At 38.8% G+C, this 23,901-nt stretch overlaps 1 protein-coding gene across 1 annotated transcript in view; it reads right to left on the minus strand.

The window, feature by feature from the left end:
• LOC127573420 (zinc finger MYM-type protein 3-like) overlaps positions 1–23,901 on the minus strand; it is a 102,228-nt gene that overhangs the window by 36,035 nt on the left and 42,292 nt on the right. The window contains exons 6-13 of the mRNA XM_052021628.1: positions 21,762–21,924; positions 20,391–20,603; positions 16,672–16,822; positions 15,605–15,720; positions 10,413–10,499; positions 9,613–9,763; positions 4,721–4,893; positions 2,027–2,192 (exon numbers count right to left, since the gene is read on the minus strand). Coding sequence (XP_051877588.1) covers positions 2,027–2,192; positions 4,721–4,893; positions 9,613–9,763; positions 10,413–10,499; positions 15,605–15,720; positions 16,672–16,822; positions 20,391–20,603; positions 21,762–21,924 — 1,220 coding nt within the window. The remainder of the gene's footprint in view (positions 1–2,026; positions 2,193–4,720; positions 4,894–9,612; positions 9,764–10,412; positions 10,500–15,604; positions 15,721–16,671; positions 16,823–20,390; positions 20,604–21,761; positions 21,925–23,901) is intronic.

Below are 23,901 nucleotides of genomic sequence, written 5' to 3' on the forward strand. Positions count from 1 at the left end.
TCAAATTCATACTATATTGATCTTAAGGATTTATCAGTTTTAATATTTATTCCATGTCACCACAGGTCTATTTTTTAAACAACTTAAAGTTTGTTTCCAAGGTTGGGTAACAATTGTTGGTAACACGTTCCAAGTTCAGATGAGGCGGTATCCAAGTTCCTGGAGCAAACAGTAGTTTGTCTACTCATGCAATCCATATAATGCTGTCCATTCTGTGAATTTAATGAAACACAAAACAAAAATATATAATGCTAAATTAAGTGGTATGATTAATAAGGATTCTGTGGGCCTTTTATTGGAGATTTTCAGGTGAAGGCTTCAATCCCGCTGTTATAAGACTATTGAATAGTTCCCTAGTACGATGAGATGGACTCTTGACCTCACAATCTACCTTGTTATGACCTTGCACCTTACTGTCTACCTGCACTGCACTTTCTCTGCAGCTGTGACACTTTGCTCTGCATTCTGTATTGTTTTACCTTGTACTACATCAATGCACTGTGTAATGAATTGATCTGGACGAACGGTATGCAAGACAAGTTTTTCTCACTATACCTCGGTTCAAGTGACAATAATAAACCAATTCCAATTCCAAGGACAGGTAATTACATTTTTACTAAAGCTACTCTTGAAAATTTCTAGTCATGGTTAAATACAGGATTCGTGTCCTTGTAGGTAAAAGATCGGTCTTGATCTTATTGATTGGTGCCCTCACACGAGATGAAATTGCAAAATGTACTGAAAGACTATGTAAACTACACTCCAAGTGTCAGCTTGGCTCACTGAGAACATCGTCACCCAAGCTGGAAGATTGCATGCTTCACAATACTAGTAAGTAATCAAGGCTGATAATTCAGTCAATAAATGCTACATTGTCAGGACTTTTGCATTTTGGATGAAACATTAAACAGAGACCCTGACTTGCTACAAAAAAGATCATCTGACACTATCTCAAGGGTAAGCAAATTCTATCATCTTGTCCTACATTTAACCACCAAACAGCATTGTCAAACACAATTGTGGACTTGTTTTTGCCAAAAGAAAAAAAAGATATTCTGTGACAGGTCCTTTTTAAAAAAAGTGATTTTTTCTTTAATGCCAAGATGAGAGAGTTGGGGAAAGATTCACGTTATGTAATTATCTGCATTACTATTTATACTTTCAATTCAAATCCAGCCGTCAACTACTATTCTAGCGCTTTTGTTGCAAGACAAACCCAAAGAAAGGTCTGTTTTATGCTCAGAAAAAAACAGGAATAAGTGTCATCACTGAACCACTCCAGCACCTCTCAGTGCTCAGAATAAAGGATTTAGTCACCTTCCTCTCCCCACAACCAAACAATGTGTGCATGAATTCCTAATTAAAAGAAGACAAGGAAACAATTCTTAATAAACAAATGATAAAATAAACCATTTTTTAAACAAATGGATTTTTCTGAAGAGGCAAGTGGAGAATGGAAATGAACAAGTGGTGGTCAAGCTAACCATTCCTCAGAACAAGAGTGCAGCAGGGAAAAAGTGTGTAGGGGAACGTAATTAAGATAGCAATAATCTAAGAGATTTTGATCGTAATGGTAAAAGCAAAGCTGCAGCAGTTTATGAGAAGAGGAACATTAAATTACGGGCTGCAATCATGACAGCGTTTGCCTCTTCAAATTGAATGTACACTTCCAAGTTTATCACTATGTTATTCAGTTCAGGATTGACTTTCATCCAGTACCTACTAGTGAAAACTCTGAGAAACAATGCTGCATATCACTGATGGGCCTCTATGGACAGTGTAAATGAATTACCTACAATGACAAGTGTACAGAGATGCACAGATAACAGCTAATACAGCGAAGGTCAGAACTCCCAGCTAAGAACAGTCAAGCAGTCACATCTCAATGGTTGCCGCGAAATGGCTAACAGATGAACAACTATTAAATCTGTGGTTAGCAAAGCACCATTTGGTACTGCAGTGCAACTTGCTCTACTACTTTATCACGTCCACTGCCTACAACATGCGGCTTTCTCTCCCCACTTACTGTTGAGCAGACTTTCAGGTCCCTTCTGCGTCGCTAGATTGGGCTGGTTTTGCTGACTGTAGAAGCGCAAGAGGCACTGCTGGTTGCAGAAGTGTTTAATTTCCCCGCGCCAGTGTACCGTTTCCAGAAGCTTGCCCTGACGTTTGCAGGCATGGCATCTGGCTACCTGAAGGACACAGTGAACAATTAGGAAGCAGTCACCTTCCGCACCTAAACAAACATGTTGCACAAGGCAGGTCACAGCTGTTAATATGAAGCATGGAACGAGTAAAGGGCCATTCAGTCCATCAAGCCTGTTCCTTCCAAAGACCGTGTACAACCTGCCCTGTCAAGGGCTCTACCACATATATTCAGTGACCTGAGGGAAAGTTCTGCAAAGTTTCTTCGCATCCCCAAGAATACAAGTGCCTCCACAAAATCTATCCACAGTCAGTCAAACCTGGCCAGTTGTTCTCCGCAGTTGACAATTCCATGGTTCCAGGAGCAAGGGAACCAATGTTCCATGGAGCATTTGATGATCTCTGTCTGTACCTATCTCTATAACCATAAATCGTATTCCTAGCCAGATACTTATCCAGCCTTTTTTTTTGATGGAGTTAATCGACATCATTAACTGCTTTTGCTGGGAGTTTGTTCCACAGATCCATTACTCTGTGAGGAGGGGGAGAAAGGTAAAATTCATTTCCAAGTCTGAATGACAAGATGGCAAAATTCAACGTCCTAAATACAACAATATCATCTGTAAGAAAATGTCCGTGCTTCTGTTTAAGACTGGCTACATAATCCACGTTCACAGTACGCCTGTGGAGAAACAGTGGAAAAAAGAATTTTTTTAAAACTGCCAAGATAACTAATGTTGGGATTTATAACATTATAAAGAACAGATTTTGTTTGACTGGAGTACAATGAGCAATACTTTATTTTCTTCTTTTTGATGCTAATGTAAAATATATACAGGCACTAATTGTGGACCATGATGGTACAAAGGTAAATCATCAAGATCATTACCTATTCAACTTTAATCTTCTGAATTTTTCCAGTCCAGCAGAAGCTCCCAGAACTATTACTCAGGCTGAGTGCATCTTCAGTGACCACTGGCTTTTAAAGTGGCCAAGAAGGAACTTACCTGCTCAATTACAACTCAGAGGTCCATCAGCCCAACATTCCTGGGCCCATTTTCCGTAAGGTATTTTCCTGGTATGATTTCACTATACTCGCCAGTAATTCATTTCCCTTTTTCACGTTTATTCACTTCCATTTTTAGAAGTGCTCTACATTCAATCCTTTTTTCAAATACTAATCTTCTGTCATTGTTTTCTACTCTTGAATTCTTATCCCAATTCCAAAATTATTATCCAATCAACATTGCTTATTTTATAAGCCCTCAAATGAGCATAATTAGATATCCATTTCCTTAGCCCCTCCTCAAACTGAAGTCTTGTCTTAGTTAATTATTTCTCTTTTCCATCTAAAATCCTTCTCAATTAAAACAAAATCTGGCACTTCTCAAAACAAAGTGAGATAATTTTCTCCTTCTGTTTAAAGATCATTTTGAAATTTTACTTCCTACATTTCCTCCATGCAAAATTAGTACTTCACATTTCTTTGCATTAAATCATATTAGACAAATATCTGCCTAATCCATAAACCTAACTAAATGTCTCAGCACCTCCCTTAACAGATCAAACTCCATAATTTTGTAGCATCTATCACCTTAAATATTGTAATTCCAATGCTTGTAAAGATTTCAAATATTGGATCTAATTAATACTTGCACATACAATTGAGACTGGTCTGGACACCACAGACAAAAGAAAACATTAGTTACAATTCTATTTCTCCATCCTTCAACTCATTTTCCATGCTGATATTTCCTTTAGCATTAAGGGACTTTAATAGGTCTAGTTCACGGATAACTTCAATACCAAAGATCTCTGAAATATAGATCAGAACTGCTGTTTCCTAAGACTTCCCTCAGCGGTTCTGGATGCAATTCAACAACTGAACATACTGAAGACAAGTCAACTTATTGGGGGGGGAGGGGGGGGGGGCGGGGCGGGGGGGTGGTGAGAGGGTGGAATCTTGCATGTTAGCCATGCAAAACTTTCTCAACACTAAAGATCTAAAGGAAAAGTACATACAACTGCTGTAACTTTACAATTCGCTCAGATAACAGGGCTGCAGAAAATTCAACGTTTAGACAGATGAAAGTACTTTTCTTTTTGTAAAAATAAAAATCAGATAACAAAAGATTAACACAATGCAGACATCCTAATTTCAACCACATTGCGTTTTATTTTTAAAAAACTAAACATGCTTGGTAAACTATTTAGGCTTCAATCATTCTTCAAACTTCATACCTTATTAGTTCCAGCAGTTAGCGATGCCTCGTGTGGTACAAGCCACACAAAAGATGAAGGTGCCACAGTAAACCTACAGTTTAAGGTAAGCATGTTGTTTTTTTCCAGAGAAGTTACATGGGTACTACATTTGAACATAGCAACACAGGGCTAGAAAGGGGGAAATAAAAAGTTATCCACTACAATCTCACATTTATACTGAAACAATGATTATATACCACTAATCTATAGGTATAAAACCTTCAAGATCTTTTGCCCAGGAGTGGAAGAGGAAAAAAAATGTGAGGGTGAATGCAAGAGCCAGAAAACTAATGATATGCAACTTCCTACTGACCTTGAAGTACCACAGTAGGTATTTGCTTTTGCATTCCTCCCCACAGAAATCCCATGTATTTCCATCCAGCTCTTTGGTCACTCCCCTCTGACAGGTCTGGGAACAGTAAGCACACGTGATGCAGCACAAGCCCAGGTTTTTGGTAAAGTCCTGCTTATAAAGAAGCACACAACCTGCAGACAATGCACACGAAGAAAGAAAATTAAAGCATGTCAAGAAGACTGCAGCAAACCTACTCATACCTACAGAACCAAACACCCAGTTTTTGCAAAGATAAAGCTCTTCCTCAAAGCTAACCTTTTTCTTCCCAACTATATCCTCCTTGAAGTTTGCACTACCCTTGCAGAGGCTAGGAAGCCTGCTCCCAATGGCACCAGAAAGCTGAAAATTAGAATGCAAATAAGAGGAACATACAGCATTTGCAAAGCAAAAGGTGAACCCAGTCAATGGCTGAATTACAATAGTTGCCCCAAAGAGATGCCACCCACACCATAATCAAACACTCAGCTCTACAACGCAATGTGTGCTTTCATACTAGTAATATTACCGGAACAGTCTGCAGACAAGACAACGTGGCGGTTTAAGATGGAAATGTCTCCATTTGTACAAGCAAAAACTGATCTATCCAGCTGGTAGGAGCCACTCCAATTGCCTAATTAATAAGCTGCTACCATACACTAGAAGCTTCTCTGTCAAAATTTAGCAATAACATTCATATTTGCACATCTTTATGTGAATAACGTGTGGCATATATGATTTAATACAGGTCCTGTGCCATCTTATGGCATTCAGCGCTGCCTACTTGCATCATGATGTTGACATTTTCTAACAAATGGTCATACCTGGTTTCCCCAAAACCCACCAAAATAATTACACACCAAAGGATGCTCATGAATGCATTGGACTATTTCAAAATACCACAGCAATTTTCTTTCAGGTGAGGCAGAGGATTTCATTATTGCAATAAAATTACTGATCATGCATTTTTGTTAAACAACTACTACATAGCAGGCATCTGAGATTTACAGCTAATAAAAATAGCCCATGGAATTGTACTTGGAATTCATCTTGGAATTGTACGTCTCTTAACTTAAGCAAATTGCTAGTTTTAAAAGCCACATATTTGTACCAACTTCAGTCTTTTAGTTTTGCTGTATTTGTGCAAGTGAAGATTGTTCACCATTCATAATGAAGCCAGGTGTACAGAAGAGTCATGTAAACTTAAAAGGTGCCAGATTTTACTTGTGCTGATCTTTTCCAGCAATAGAAACAAAAAAAAATTGCTTTCTCTGGGAAAGGTGGGGTGTTGAAGTCGACAGAAGTCAGCAAGGCTTGTGAGCTGATCATCTGTACCCCTAAAATAAAAGTTCACACAGGAAGGATTAACTCTATTAGCAAATTTGCAACCCATTCTCCTCCACTGGTGGAAGACTATCAACTTCCCCCTGTCACGGATTCGGTGAATGTCCCTTTAAGATAGAGCATAGTAGTGTGTGTGTGTGGCGTGCTTACGTCAACAGAAGATAAAGGACGTAATGACGTTATTAAAGAAGTCAGTCGAAATCAGTCAGAGAAAAGAGAGAGAGAGAGAGAGAGACACACACACCAGCCTGCTAGTTTTCTCTGTCCATGGGTGAGAAACAATAACTGTGTCTGTTACTATAATCCACGTATGGAAATTGGGAGTAATCCGGTGGAGTTAACTTTGTTGCTGACCTGTAGAGGGAAACAGGTCTTTGTGTGGACAACCATGATTCAGATGCTTTTCGGGGTGAGGAAGTCACTGAGGTGTCGTTTGGGTTCCATCGTGGAACATTTGGATTTCGTAATTACTGTCTGTTCTCTACATCTACGTCTTATCTTCAGACAACGGTGGTTGTTGAAGAAGCCTTTGCTCATGTTTCACCTTACAGCTCGCTGAACTGAACTTTAAGAACCATTCCTGGACTTGGAGTTTGGGACTTTGCCACACACACATGACGAGTTTAGTTTTGGGGTTCATGTTCAAGGTTTAACTTTTTACTTCTAACATTTTTACTTTTATTTTTCTTATTATAAGCAGTTATTAATAAAGTAGTTTTTAAACACTGAATCATGACTCAGTGTGCTTCTTGTGTTGCTGGTTCGTAACACCCCCTTTTCAAGAGACTGCCCAACGTTTATTTCACTAATAGAAAACAGAACTCCAATCTACTCAGACTTTTTATTCTGTCAATGCAATGTAGTGGGATGGCAGTAGAAGAGTCAACAATGAACAGAGCTGTACGCTTATCTAACAAAATCTGAATGGACTTTTGGGGAAAAAAAAAAATCAGCCTGGGAGCAACGCCTTCAGAAAATAACTAACATTGCTGCAAAAGCACAAGTATTGAGGTTTGTTCTGAAGCAAGAATATGGCTTAATGGGAGACCAGTTGAAAGCACCAGAGAGCATGGGGAAAAAATTCTTTAAAGCTAATTAAGTTATCCCAGGCGCAAACCATACTTAGTTGAAAATGCCTTTGCCACATACCAATCTGAAATTGTTTTAATATGCATTTTTTAGAAGAAAGAAAATATATTAACTGAAAGAAGCACTCGTATACCATTCTATTTTAGAAAGCCTCTGCAGATAACTTTTAATGTAAAAGGAGCCCTCTGTGGTTTCAGGGCAGAGGGAAGGTGTGAGATTGGGGGTGGGGGAAGTGAGCAAGTTACAATGAGCCATGGACCTGCAATGAGAATCCAAGTTAGAGAACTGAAAGGCACAGGAAGTGGGAGAGGTTAGAGAATATAGTGGAGATAGTCAAGATCATGGAAGTTTTGAAGGAAAGGTGAAGATTTAAAATTCAGTACTTTTGGGGACAGAACAGATATAGGTCCAGAAGAACAGATGTCAGTGATGTCCCTAATGTTGGTGAGCAGGACTTTGCTTGAAACAAGATATAGAATAGTTACATTTTGAGCCCGTTCAGTCTGAAGAGTAGAGAATGGAAATGTTGTTTAGTTGTAGAGGATGAAAACTGAAAAATAAAGCTGGATTAAAGTTGCATCAAATCTTGGTTAGACCATACTTAGATGCGGTGTGCGGTTCATGTCATCATAGTATGAAAAGGTGGAAGTTGCACTGAGATTCACATACATTTTACCTATTTGAATAGGCTGGATCTCTTCCCTGGAGAGAAGATTGAAGGGTGACATTATGGAAGTGTTTATAATTATGTCAAGTTATTTTGATAGAATAAGCGAGGAGAAAGTGTTTATAACAAGATAAAGCAAATCTGAAGGTCAATGATACATTATAGCCACAAACCATATAGTAAATTCCAGAGCTAAGGAACTTGAAGCTGAATGCCTCCAACAGTGCAACAAATAAAAATAATGATCAAGAAGCCCAGAGGCCACAACTGGAGAAATATTTTTCTGTAAGGCTTTAAGAATACAAGGAGATTGCAGACATAAAAGGGAATGAGGACATGAAGGGATTTGCTTAACTAGGAACCAACATAGATTAAAAGGCACTGGGAAGATTAGTGAACAAGACTTGGTGTGCTACAGGACTCGGGCAACAAAGTTCAGTTAAACCGTAAGTTAGAAGAAAAGGAATCCAGCTGAAACACTGCTGGAATGACAATTTTAGAGGTAACAGAAGAGGTAGAGGGTTCTGTTGGATAAGTTCAGGCAGGAATGGAGTTGTGCAAAATCTTACAGGTGGTACACATACATTGTCTGAATCACAGCTCTGGGCAATACGTGATGCTGCTGCTGCCTTTGGGCAAATAGGCCTACAACCATTATGCAGGACCTGGCCAGTGAAGCAGAGAAAGTGGGAAAAGACAGCATGATCATTCACATTAAATGCTTCAGTGGACCCTCAATAGAGAAAGATAATAAATGGTAATTATAAAAAAAAGGATAAAAGATGGACTACATTAATAACAGAAAAATCAAAGTTTAAGGGAAAGGTACTACCACAAGGTTTAAAGACCTTGGGCAGCGAAAAAGTTGCAGCTGTATTGCTAGTTGTGAGTAGTGTGTTCTGGATTAAGGTAATGACAATAGTTTTTAAAGAGTCAGTGGCTGTGGAAAGGGAGCTTTTATCAATGTCATCTAGCATGGAGACACTGAAGGTGTCATTGAATGTCTGAAGAGTCAGAGTGGAGGGGTCATGGAAGCAGAAGTAATTTTAATGGAACGGATGAGTAGAGAGCAAAATAGAGGGAAAATAGTGGCAAACTATACACTAAAGATGGGTCAGAGGGCAGTGAGTGAGGCGGGAGTGAAGAGGAGGAGAACCTAGAGGTAAAGGCTACTATGCAATTGTTCTCCAAATTAGAATGAGACATTTACAGTTTATATTGGACATAAGGGTTTGAGGCCGTTATCAGAAATGCACGGAAGTCTCCTTGCTCTGCAGAACGAGAGGGAGTCTGGGCTGACGAACAAGAAAATGAAATGCTCCATGAGGTTGAGCAGAACTTGGTATACAGTAATATCACATTATGAAGGATTGCATTCCAGGAAGTCAATTCTACAAAATATTTGTTAGGGAAGGCAATTATATAAAAGATACATTAGAAATTATTTACAAGGCAGAACAATTTGTAGCAAGGGAAAGAAATTTCTAGGATGGACTTCATCACAATGGCGTTCTCATTATATGGGACTTCTTAATGTGAGGTATTAACGTATCCAAAGTTTTGTGTACTGGCAAAATAATGATCATTGCCAATGGACAGGAGTAAGATTTAGTAGGAATCTAGGCACTCGAGACTAAAGAAGGGGATCCATATTGGATAATATATAGATAATGCCATTTTAATTATGGTTTTTGAAGGCTTCACCCCTAGTGTCACAAAAATTTTAATAATCCTTCATCTGGAATAGATCTGCTTTATTACTTCAGGATCATACCTTCACTACAGAAATTCTTTTCTACTCCCGAAAACTTAATCTTCTCATGCAGAATCTTCTCCTGTTTGCAATATTCACAGACCGAAACAACACCATGTAGTCTCTTGTAATCTTCACAGCATACTTTGCAACAAAACTGCCGAACGCTCCCCTAAAACAAAATGTCCAAATATCAATGCGCTTAAAAATAAATCTTTGTACTACATTAAATAGCCGAGGACAAAAATAATTTGTTAAAAATTCGTGAAATTAGTCTTTTAAATGGTTTTCCTGCATGTTCTGTGGTAGCCAATAATCAATTGAAATTCAACTTTGTATTAATTAATGGACTGAGGGAACTAACAAGCAGCGACAGGTATGAAGCCAAATATAGAACCACAGAAATGCAAACAAAAATCTATACAACTGGCCTCTGATATTTTCAATTAAACATAATAAAGTTTGCATTGAAGCTTATTTAGTAACTACATAACATTTTGATGGTCAGCCTCATCATGGAAACCCATATTTTCTTATCTGATTCTCAGTTTTGCAGCATACTATTATCGTCCCCTCCCCAAAGCCCACTTTCACACTTAATAATCAGCACCAGAACACTTCATCTAAGCCTAAACTTTCTGAATCAAAATGATTTCCACCATGACCGCACTAATGAGTATTTGGCAGAATGAAACTTGGCCAATTAGAATACAGCTACCAAAAAAAAGATGATCAATCTACTATTCAAATATTCAAACATTATTCTCTCTCTCCTACACTGTATATGTACGAAGTGTGTAATCAACTTCACAATGCCTTACCTGCCAGTCCAGTATTTCTGGTTTCCCACTGAAAATATTGTGGCAGTAGGTGCAATTAAGTTGGATGCTGCCTTCAGGGCTTGATTGCTGCAAGAATAAGTTTTCAAAATTAATGGGAAAATAAAATAATCTGTGAATGAGTATTCTTAGGGATGGAATCCATGATCCAAAATTCATCCCTTAAGATCCTATGGTTGCAAAAAATTATTGATCACCGCCACAAACAATAATTACTTCAACATTTCTACCAGCTGCAACACGATCCCAGCACCAGTCATCTTCCCCTCCCCACCAGTTTCAGCTTTCCACAGGGACCACTCTCTTATGTGACTCCCAGGTTTGTTCATCCTTTTCCATCCCCAGGCACTTTCCCCTACAACCCATCCTTCCTCACCACCATGCAGGGACCCAAACAGCCCTTCCAAGTGCGGAAGAGATTCACATGCACCTCCTCCAACCTCCTCTACTGTATGTGGTGCTCTCAATATGGTCTCCTCTACATCTTGCTAGCCATTTCAACTCCCCTCCCCATTCCCACACTGATCAATCAGTGCTCGACCTCCTCCAGTGCCAAGGCAAGGCCAGGCCAAACGCAAACGAGAGGAACAGTATCTCATATTCTGTCTGGGTGGTCTACAACCCAACAGCAAGACCACTGAATTCTCCAACTTCAGGTAACCCACAGCCCCACTGTTACTTTCTCTCTTCTCCTCTCACACACCCCCTTCTTTCAAAACCCCTCCACCCCAACTATTAGCTTCCCAGTTTCTCTCCCTTCCCCCACCTGGTCTGCCCATCACCCATGCACTCTCCCCCACTGTTCCCCTTTTGCCTAGCATCCCTCCCACCTTCCTTTCTTTCCAGATTCCGTAATCTGCAACCTTCTGTTGTCTCCACTATCACCACCCAACCTCTGTCACCATCTCAACCCGTCCCTCCCCAACCTGCCCTTCAACTCTCCTCACCTGGATCCACCGATTGCTTGCCAGCTCCTGCTTCACCCCTTACCCTCTTTATACTGGCGACACAAAGTATCAACTATCCCTTTGTCTCCACAGATGCTGCCTGATCCACTGAGTTCCTCCAGCAGTTTGTTTTTTTGCTCCAGAACAACATAAGGAAATGGACAGCAACAGACGCCTTAATCAATACACCTAACTCCAAACATCAGTCCCATGTCCAAACACTGCTCTGAATGGTAATTCTCACAGCCGGCTATTATCTAATGCCTCACACCAATGCCTCTACTTCCTCAGAAGGCTAAGGAAATTTGACATATCCCTGAGGACTCCCAGCAATTTTTAAAAAATATATGAACAGATACATCATAGAAAGCATCCTATCCTATGCATCACAGCTTGGTATGGCAATTACTCTGCCCAAGACCACAGGAAATTGCAGAGTTGTGAACACAGCCCAGTCCATCACACAAACCAGCCTTCCCTCCACTGACTTCAGCTGCACTTCCTGCTGCCTTGGGAAAGCAGCCAACATAATCAAGGATCCCTCCCATCCTGGTCATTCTCTCCCATCAAGCAGAAGAGATGAAGGTTTGAGAGCACATACCACCAGGCTCAATGACAGCTTCTATTCCACTCTTATCGAACTCTTGGACAGACCTCCCATATGCTAAAAGATTAAACTCTTGATCTCCAAATCTACCTTGTTGTGGCCTTTTCCACTTTATTTGTCTACCTGCACTGCACTCTCACTGTTTTACTATAAACACTATATTCTGCATTCTGTTTTCCTTTTAACTACCTCAATGTACTTACGTACAGAATGATCCGCCTGAATGGTACACAAAAAGCTTTTCACTGTATTTTAGTACATGTGACAATAATAAACCAATACTGATTTTATCCACAACACCAAAGGTGATTAGGCTTATTTCCATTAAGATCCAAGTTGTTGATTCTGCACTGGTTCTGTGCAGTTAAGAACTTTTTAAATTGTGAAATTCAAATTTCACATCTCTTACAATCTAGAAGACCACTCAGCCAGCTCTCTGATCAATCCCATCAGTCCCATTACCACACTTGTTTCCCAGAAACTTGTTCTCCCTCACATGGGCATCAACTTCCTCAATTCCATTACCACCTATGTACACCAGCAGCAAATTACAGTAGCCAATTAACCTACCAACAAGTATTTCTTTGAGATGTAGGTCGAATCTGAGGGAAAACCCACGCAGTCATTGGGAGAACATGCAACATCACACACCCAACACCAGAGGTCAGGATGGAACCCAGGTCAACTGGAGCTGGATGGCAGCAACACCAACTGCTGCACCACCAAGTTCCACAAAGTCCCTGTATTATGGTTGTTTGGTTAACAGAAATTTGCCCTTACAGAACTCACAAATCACTACCCAAAAATTTGAGGCACAGATCAAAATTCACTCACGTGGGAAAGAGTAAATAAATAAACAAGCAATTCTTTTCCCCAACTCGTGTTTCTTGATGACAAGGTAATGGAAAATCTTGAGATGGACCATTTTCTCAGCACACACCCCCACCTTCTCTTCACGCCCCGCCCCACCCCCCCCAAACTTCCCAATGTAATTTGGGGTCACAAGAAATTCATAATATGCGACATGAACAGGATACCACAAAATCAACAGCTCCAGCAAGCTGGAGGATAAATCATAGGGTATATCTCTCAGGCATTTTTAACTCCACATTTTACACTTCACTGGTGATTTCAGAAGTATTGGACTTGTATTCGAAAACAGTGAGGATCAATTCAGAAATTTTCACCCTGCGAGGACTGATCACAGACACAAAAATTAGTAGACACTGCACTAACTTTATAGCCCAAAAACAGGCAAAATGCTTACCAGTGTCATCCTTAGTATGCCTAAACAACTTTCATAGAATGTAAATGACATCCAGTGGCAGATTCCTATTCAGGTCTAACACAGGGAGTATGGCAACTCAGCTATAACGCTGAGTGAATTTCCTTCAGCTAGATACAGGCAAGATTCAAGAAGCGTAAACAAACCAACTCTGATGGAGGCGTCAAAGATTCAAACAAGTCTTCTTAGGCTCACGGCTATCAGAACTAGGAAAAGGATACCCATGCAAGAAACCTCAATACCCAAGCTACAACGTGGCTGTTTTGCTATCAACTGTCTTGCTGTTGGCTTCACGACTTCTTCTCACCCTCTTTCCAGCTCATCATTTTATTTATACCACTTCTTTTTCTTACCAGGTATTAATGATGCTCTTTGCATCCCAAGAGCATCCAGTTCTCCCTCTAGCAGAAGCTAATAGACCTGGCATACAAAGAATCAAAAGCAAATCTTCCTTTGCTGTTTCTTCTTCATCTGAAGCCTACAATTATACTGCAATAGTACCAATATACAGTCACATGTATCACACTTAGTTACAGATTTTATTTGCTTTGTTTTTAATGATTTTTGTACTACAGCTTGCAACAATTAGATACAGGGTGACACCCTCTTCAAAGAAGATAAAGCAAGCAAGATTATCTCAGCAATTCCAGCAATGCAGAAGCAATGTATCTCAGCTCAGTCCTTAAAAAGTCACAAATTTGACATTTCTGTTTCATATACAGTTACTACCCGATTTCCTGACTATTTCTAGACTTTGTTTTTACTGAAGCAATTGTGTATCTCCTTAACCAAATTAAAATCCTTACTAATAAGTGCAGAGCCTAAATCTGGAATTTGGAACATCCCACTCGAAGACAAATCATATACAGAAACATAACAGAGAGAAGAGAAAATGGAATGAAGACAAAGGAAACATTTCTTTTGAACAGACAAAATTAAAATCTAAAGGATTGTAAGTTCACATGAACTGAGGTTCTTTAACAGTAATTTGCCTCAAATTATAAAAGTATTGAATATTTTGTTCTTATTCATTTAATTAATAGTGTGGCAATACCCCAACTTCGAACCTTTCCTCATAAATGAATGCTAATTCATTGTGTTACGAACCAGCAACAAAAGAAACACACCGAGTCATGTATCAGTGTTAAAAACTATTTTATTAATAACTACTTATGATAATAAGAAAAATAAAAGTAAAAACGTTAGAATGTTAGAAGTAAAAATGTTAAATATTAAACATTAACCCCAAAAACTAAACTCGTAGTGTGTGTGTGGCAAATTCCCAAACTCCAAGTCCAGGAATGGTTCTTAAAGTTCCAGTTAGCAAGCCATAAGGTGAAACATGAGCAAAGGCTTCTTCAACAACCACCATTGACTGAAGATAAGACGTAGATGTAGAGAGAAAATAGAGAGTAATTAGGAAATCCAAATGTTCCACGATGGAACCCATACAACACCCGTCTACTCAGCAGTGACTACTCCACCGCATCTTCCTCACCCCAAAAGGCATCCGAGATGTGGCCGTCCACACAAATAACCTCTACCGGTTAACGACAAAGTGGACTCCACCGGAATACTCCAAAAATCCATACGTGGATTGTAGTGACAGGCACAGTTATTGCTTTTCATCCATTGATAGAGACTAGCAGGCTGGTGTCTCTCTCTCTCTCTCTTCCGACTGATTCAAAAACGCCATTACGTCTTTTATCTTCTGTCGTCGTAACCACATCCCACACACACACACACAACGCTCGATCTTAAAGGGACATTCACCAATAGTAACCTAGTCCGTAACAATTGTATTGTGAAGTCAGTTTAGTTTCCTTTTAAATATCTTCCACAGCTACAAAACCCAGCGCCAGTCTTGCTACTGATATGTTTCACATTATGGAATTCTGTGGATTTTGCCTCCTAATCAATTTTCGACAAAAGAAACAATCCGAACAACAATTAACTTTTTTTTCCTGTTCTCCGGTGCCATCTTATTTGCTACATTTCTACTATCTTCTGTTTTTGTTTTAGATTCCATGCAGCTACAGTTTGTGCTTTAAGTTTTTTGTTGTGAAAACCCTTATTCAACTGTGCTTTAATTACTTCTTGGTGTCCTACGATGCAGTTTCTCTAGGAGGAAGTTTGTAAATGCAAGAAATGATACGGTCTGTACAGATACAAGTTGACGGTTTCTCTTAGCAGCAGAAATTGAGGAAAAAGTATTGCTACTGAAATTTAACAAGTGACTACTTCCCCCAATACACCTGCAAGGAAAGGTTCAGTCTGAATAGATTTTGCATTAAATTAAAAAAAAAATCACTAGTACAAAAGAACAAAAACTTACCTGGAAATTAGTCCAACAGTTTGGGCTGCAAAACTGATGCACGACTCGGTCAGTCATGTTATAATAAACCCGCTCTGAAAGATTCTTTTTACAAAATCTGCATTTAGTCTTGGGTCCTGTTGATAAAACAAAACATCCATTAAATACATTAGGCATAGAAAAGCAACACTGCTCAGCTAATTCAAAAAGGTGCAGATTCAACCGTTACATCAAATATAAACTCATCATTGCCCAACATCCATTCACATGTACATTCAAGTAGAGAACACTGGACAGTATTCAAATTGGTAATATGAACAATTTACAAGGAATATCTCCTTTTAACTGATACAGCTCTGCAATCTCTGAGCACTAACTTTAAATGTAGATGTTTACAACTGCCAGGCAATGCCCATGTATGTCTCATCTAAAGAATACAAAAGCCACTTCCTCTTAGCCAGACTACCTCAACCAGCCACACTCTTGGATAAAGATTAGTGTCAACAGAGAAAACACTGGAGGGTGATTAATACAGTACCTTTCTTTCTGCCACGTCAAAAAAGCTTATGAAACACCACCTAATATTGGTCAAGGGATGTCCCATACCAAACAGCAACGAGTCAGTTAAAGACAATTTAGCATTCTCGATACTATGCATAGTTACCAGAATCAGTGTTTTATGATAGCAAACAAAACAGAAGTCATCCTAATAGCATGCCAATCTCTTTAATCGCTCAACTAGCGGATATTAGCCCCACAAGCTGTTCATAAAGGCAACCTCAATTTCTGATACATGTTTCTAAATTTGGGTAGAGGACTGACTGGGTTTCCTGTCTATGAAGGATTCTGATCTGCACAGTTATAATCTTAACCTAGTCATGATATTAACTGCTGCTCTTTAATCACAATGGGCTACATCCAGCCTTTGCTTCAGTCAAACAAGCTTGTGTCTTTTTTTTAAATATGATGGATACTAAAGCCTACAGTGCTCATTGCAACATTGGAAGTAAAAAAAAGCCATTGCACAGCAACATTGTCCCTCACAGCAACATGTATAATACAAGGCAGAAATTTAAAGACATTCATACCTATTGTTCCAGACTGTTTCACTTTATACGAGGTGATGCAACACAACGAACAAAAGAAGCCCATTTTCCCAGTGGTATCCACATTTGCTATCATGTCGAAGTTCTTACCCAAAGTCTTACACCAAGCACAAGGAAGCACTTTAGTGTTTTTCTGAGTAGTGGAGAGAGAGAAAAATATTGTTAAATAATTGAGTTTTCAGAAATAATTAGATAATGAATTGGATTTGTGGTCAACATTGAATTAAACAGCATAAAAATATGCCATGGCACAACTGGACGGCCACTTGTATTTCCTCTCACATTCCAAAGACACGCAGGTTGATAGGTCATTTAACCACCTCAAACTGCCCCTAGTGCTAGAATTTGCAGGGAATGTGGGGAGATTCAAATGGAATTCACGTAGGATTGGTGAAGGTGGGTGGTTAGGTGGAACAGTCTCAGCGGGCCAAAGGACTTATTTCCATGCTGTGTAATTCTGTATGTGCTGATCCCCTAACTATTCAAATATATTTTCCAGCTAAACTGGTACTAAACGGAAAACATCCTGCAACTGACAATGGGTACTCTGGGCTATGCTCAGAAAACAGTACAATTCTATAGATGTTTGAACATGAACAAGACTGGGATAAAAGTAGACTCAACAATAACTTTCTAATGGGAATTGGATAAATACTCGAAGGGGAAATCCTGCGAGTTATGCAAATGAGCAGGAGTGGGAACAAGTGAAAAGACTCATTCAAGGACGTAGTATACAATGAGGTAAATTGTTTCCTTAAATGCTGCATCATTCCATGATCCCCTTTCTCACTAATTGGAGCAACAAATTAAAAATATGCACATATAGGAGACAAACAACAAAAATAAATCTGGCTGGAAGAATTGATAAACTGAAGACCTATTTTAACCAACATTTTCTAAAAAGAGAACTGTGTAATTCAGTTGCAGGATTCAAGATTTCTAACTGTATTCGCCTAAGTGCGCTTCAGTTCAATATTTGACAGCAGCAAGGCTGAGGGAAACATCTACTCCAGAGGATGGGATAACAAACCAGACAATCCTCACTTAGCTGTTGGTATTTAATTTCAAAGTGGAAAAAGGTAATCTGGTTACAGATTGTTGCTCACCACCCAGACCGTAATCCATAATATAACAGAGACCCACAGCCAATAGTTATCTTGTGCTTCATTTTATCCATCAACACAAAAACAATTTCTGTATATACACAAGGCAGACAGAATAATTAAAATCCCAGTAGCATTGCTAATTTAAGTCTGCAGGAAGTTCAAGAGATGGATAGGTGAGGCTCAGCTGGAGAGAGATATGAAGATGGCTAATCAAGGGGTTAATGAACTTAGACCCAGAGGGGACGAGCAAGCACAAATGGATGAGTTAGTGAGACTTAGTGCCAGGTACAGACAAATGATTTTGAATAAAGTTACATTCATGGAAGGTGAATGAAAGAAGGCCAACCAGGAAAGAGAGAGAAAAAAGTAAATGAGGGAAACAGCAACAGATCTATTGAGGCAAAGGCAAGGGCAAAATATTTTGACAGTGACATTAAAGTTTCTCCAAGGGATAAAAATTCAGAAGTTCAGCTTGGGGTCAATTGGTAGTGCAGATGAGCCTGACATTGGCTAGTGAAGGGGATGAAGTATGAGGGAGGGACTTAAGATAATGACTTTGATCTACCTAATCTTTTGGAAGAAACTGCGGTTCAGAGTTTTGTATTTTGGACATTTAGGTCAATACAGGGTCAGAGAGGGGTTGAAATATAATGGTCAGTAGAGCTAGTGCCAAGAGTATCATTGGGAATCAGAACTCGTGCCTACCATTGGACCGAATCCAGAGATGATAGAAGCAGAGGCAACTGGATGATTAAGCTTAACCCTCAGGAGGTACAATGATCAAGAAGTTACTGAGGGAAGAGGGTGGATGGAATTGATGTTACAAGGGTGCCATTAGAAAAATACCAAAAACAGAAAGTTAACTCTTCACCGTTTTCAAGAAAGATTTGTCTAAGTGGAAAGTGGAAGGCAAAGGAATATTGATTAACTGAGGCAAGTACTGGAGTATTAAAATTCAATTTGGCCAGATGTGTAACTGAATGAAAGGACAGAGTGGTGCAACTACCATCACAAATGGTGTACAATTTACTAAGACCGTAAAATATATTGTCCCAACTGTGCTTGCGCACCAAAGCAGGTTCTTGCTAAGAATCAGTAGAGTCTAGTTTTATTTCAATGGAGGCAAAGCTTTACCCACAGTGGTCAGTGAGCACAATTACCCAAGAACCTGTAACACTTTGGTCACATTGCATGAAAATAGTTCTCCCTTATAGAGGTCAGGAAAGACAAATCAGGCCCCATACATACTTTAGAACAGCAAGTAGCAGCATGTGTCTAACTTCACCACCAATTCTGCCTTTTTTCAGTGCTACAGTATCCTCCGAAAACATTACATGATTGGGAAAATCAATATAAATGAGAATAATTCTTTCAAATGCGCTATACAGTATCTGCAAATATTCAAGACTGTGTGCCAAACATATGCCAAGGGCTCAAAATACAACAGCACCACCTATCATCAGTTAGTGGTACTGCTGCTGAATGGTCTCCATATGAATAAATGAGCGAGATGACTTTATCTTGCAAGCTACACAGTAATGTGTACCATTAGCTTTTACTACAGTACTACAAACCCCAATTGTACATATTAATATTTTCCCCTTGACAAATGTTGACATTTTCATGAATAGGTCAAGAGGCTGCAGAGGGTTGTAGCCTCAGCCAGCTCCATCACAGGCACAAACCTCCCCACCATAACATCTTCAAGAGGTGGTGCCTCAAGGTGGCAACATCCATCATTAAGCACCCTAACCACCTGGGATATGTCCTCTTCACGTCACTATCATCGGGGAGGTGGTACAGGAGCCTGAAGACCCACACTCAACGTTTCAGGAACAGCTTCTTCCCCTCCACCATCAGATTACTGAACGGTCCGTGCACAGTACCTCATTATTCCTCTTTTGCACTATTTACTTTTGTAACTTACAGTAATCTTTATGTCCTTCACTGTACTGCTGCCGCAAAACAACAAATTTCATGACGTACGTCAGTGATAATAAACCCGATTCTGAATATGTTTTTATATTTCTACAAGTTGCATTGGTTTATTAAGGGAACGGGAGACAAAAGAAAAATCAGGCCCCAAATTCAACAGTTAAAACGTTGTTTATGTTACACATCAAAATGCACGTACAAAATCTGGACCAACACAATTGTGGAAAACAGCTAGAACATTGTATCAGAGAGTTTTGGATGAGATATTAACCTTACGTGTCATCTATCATTCACATTCCCACTTCAATATTTCAAGAATAGGAACTTCATGTGCATGCTAGTACTGCTGTCTCAATTACTGGCATGAAAACAGATGAAGTTGGAATTCAATTCATTCACGATTCACTCCACAGGTAACGTACTGTGTGAAATGTTTTGAAATGCTCATATGAGGAAGTACTAATTAAATGCAAGTCTTCCCTTCTGCTAAGCTGGTGCTTCCTGAACTTCACTGAAGCCTAGGAGCAGACAGTTGCCTGCCTGCTGCCCAAATTAGGAAAATAATTTAGTAGAGAGAAAAATAAGCAAGTAGGTGTTCCTTTATGGGGAGAAAAAACAAGAGGGATGCAGGTAACAGAGCAATGAAGATAACATGTTTACCTTTTTATACATATTCAAACAGCCTGTGTTGCAGAACCTCCTTTGTTGCCCTTCATGATACAAGTATTGAAGCATAAATCCTCGGTTATAAAAATAAACACCACAGTTATCGCAACAGTTGGTCTTCAGGCCGTTACTCGCTCTGAACTTGCTGAAACATGCATTGCTGCACAGCCGATGCACCACATTTCCATTACTGACTTCATGTAGAATCTATAAGCAATAGCATACAGTTTTATGTAACATGGATATGTAACAGGACTTGTATATTACAATTCTGGGATGCAAAGTATTGCCTGGCTTCTTATTACCTATGGTCTTTGGCACAGTCACATGCCTTGGTGCCTGTGCATTGCCAATCTACTTGGGACCACTTTGCCACTAAAGATTCCAGAGAATCTTGCCTTTGTTAGTAAGTGTTGACGTTGCTTAATAATGCCAATAATAGGTCAAATATTGTGCAGTACTAAATATCCACACCTCAAAAAAAAAAACGGTGATAGATACATTTGCTAATTTTGGGTGGAACAAAATCAAAGGAAGACAATCAAATGCATCAAAATTTTGCATAGATCTTAAGGATTTATGCAAAAGGAGAACAAAATTTGTGGAATAGGCTGCAGAAAGAAGTTAAGAGACAACAACTGTAAAAGAGCAATTTGGATCCCGGCTCAGTTTAACAAGGCTTGCATAATGACACAGACAGAAAGTTACATCCTACAGATGGCTCTGAACATCAAAGATTTCATACAGACACTAATTTAATGCCTTGGTTGTCAAGTATTACATTCAGCATCTCACTGAAGAACGTTTTTGGAGGAAAAATACACATTCTTTGCTGGGATATTATTACACAGCAGTCTTCCATTCCACATTCAAACAGGCTATACTAGCAAAGGCTACAAGTGTCATTAAAGTACGAGGCCATGAATAACATTTACATTGAAGTTCAAGAGAAGCCAATGGCTGATGGAGAATTTCTGAACATTCTTCCACCCTCATTATTCCTAAAGGAAAGGTGGCACCTTAAACACAAATCCAAGGAGATACAGGAAGAAGGAATTGAAAAAACTCCAGTGCAGGGAGTAACATTTTCTCAAGCAGCCTGCAATGAGGTTCACTAGCTTCCGACCTGTAAAAAGTGATTAGTATATCTGCCCACACAAATCCAATGCAAACATAAAGAGTACTACTACCTTCTGAAGATCAATTTTCCACTTCCATTTGAAGTTATGATATGGAACTTCAACAGAACACAAGAAAGGAACTTTCCTTATTTAAGAAAAATAGAATCTTCTCCCATGTTGTAACCTTGTGCAGCAGAAATAACAAAGTAAAGCACACAGTCAAAGCTGAGATGTCAAAACCAACCTTTCCTTTTTTATTGCAGATACTGCATCTCGACTCATCTGATGAAGCTGGTTTAAGCAGTTTGGCCTCATAAAGTGACAGACATGTAGCATTGCAGAATTCTTGGAAAGCTTGACTTGACCCAGCCTGTGCCACAACCAATTCCTTTGTATTCAAAATATCTCTGCAATTAAGCAAAACATTGCATTAAAAAAAATAATTTTACTACCTTCCCCAAACCCTCAAAAAAAAATTGATCTTAGATTGCAGGAGGATGAGAGTGGATTATTCCCTCGGCATTATCAATGGACTGGGAAAGTCTAGGTTTCAGTCAGAAGAGGGGCAGCATCACCACAAAGTAGGAAGCTTATCCAAATCATGAGGAGAAAATATTATACCAAAAAGGGAGAGAACACAACAAGTCCAAAGACAAAAGGAGCAACAGATAAGCTAGAAAAAAAGTGGAAAATTTAAAAGATGAACAATAGAGATACTGAAATCATGTTTCAGCATTTTATATACGCACACAGAATAAGATTGCAGACTCAGAACTGTCAACGGCTATGGGTAACCCTAGTAATTCCTAGGGTAGGGACATGTTCGGCACAGCTTTGTGGGCCGAAGGGCCTGAATTGTGCTGTAATTGTTCGATGTTCTAACGATGAGAAAACAACCATATTTGGACAGAAAGAGACATCAGCACTATTGGTAATAATATTTTCAGAATAGAGAAAAATAATGAAAGTTGAGGCTGTAGTGTTATGAAATGTCACACAATAATGAAAAAAAAACAAAGGAACGAGGAGGCTATGAGGGAATATTGTCCAGTTAAGTGAACAGAAAAATTAACACATCAGCACTACAAAGTCATCACATAGGAAGTTGTTAAAATGCAAAGTATTTCTAGAGGGCAAAAAAAAACTTCACTGATATGTACAGATTTTTATGCCAATCAGAATCCCCTGAGGATCCTACTTTAATACATGAATTTTTAAGAGATTTGAAGATTCCCCAATTATCTTTAAATGAACGCACTATATTAAATGCTCCCATTTCGGAGAAAGAAATAAAGAAAGTAATATTTTCAATGAATTCGGGTAAAGCACCCGGCCCTGACGGATACACAGCTGAATTTTTTAAATCCTTTTCTGATATTCTTGTTCCCTGGTTAGCCAAAATTTTTAAAGATGCCCTATCAGTGGGTAAACTACCACAATCTTTCTATGAAGCAACTATTTCTTTAATTCTTAAAAAGGATAAAGATCCCACTGATTGTGCATCTTATAGACCTATTTCTTTATTAAATGTAGATTCAAAAATACTTTCCAAAATATTGGCCTTTAGATTGGAAAAGGTTCTTCCACAAATTATCTTTGAAGACCAGACAGGATTTATTCAGAATCGTTATTTACATTTTAACATTAGGAGATTAATGAATATAATATATACCCCTTCATCCCAAATTCCAGAATGTGTTGTTTCACTAGATGCTGAAAAGGCGTCTTACAGAGTCGAATGGGAATATCTATTCAGTACATTTCAAAATTCAATTTCAGTCCTAAATTTATATCTGCGATTAAAATGATTTATTATGCACCTATGGCTTCAATACTTACTAATAATCAAAGATCTCCTTTATTTAGGCTTTCTCGAGGTACCAGACAAGGTTGCCTGTTAAGCCCTTTATTATTTGATATTGCTTTAGAACCTTTGGCTATTGCACTTCGGGATTCTTCAAATATATGTGGTATTACTCGTGGACAGAAGGTTCATAAGATATCTCTTTACACAGACGACCTGTTACTTTATATTTCTAATCCGGAAGAATCTATCCCCGCAATACTATCACTATTAGATCAGTTTAGTGTTTTCTCTGGCTATACATTAAGTTTTAATAAGAGTGAACTTTTTACATTAAATATGCAAATTCCAATTTATTGCCAATTACCTTTTAGATTGGTAACTGACTACTTTATGTATTTAGGTGTTAAAATTACTAAGATACATAAGGACTTATTTAAAGCTAATCTACTGCCTTTAATTGACCATGTTAAACAATTATTTACTAAGTGGTCCCCACTGTCTCTATCATTGGTAGGCCGAATTAATGCCGTTAAGATGAATATTTTTATATTTATTTCCAGCGATTCCAACTTTCGTT

This window comes from Pristis pectinata, chromosome 8 (assembly GCF_009764475.1).
Source record: "Pristis pectinata isolate sPriPec2 chromosome 8, sPriPec2.1.pri, whole genome shotgun sequence".
In the NCBI taxonomy this organism is placed as follows: Eukaryota; Metazoa; Chordata; class Chondrichthyes; order Rhinopristiformes; family Pristidae; genus Pristis; species Pristis pectinata.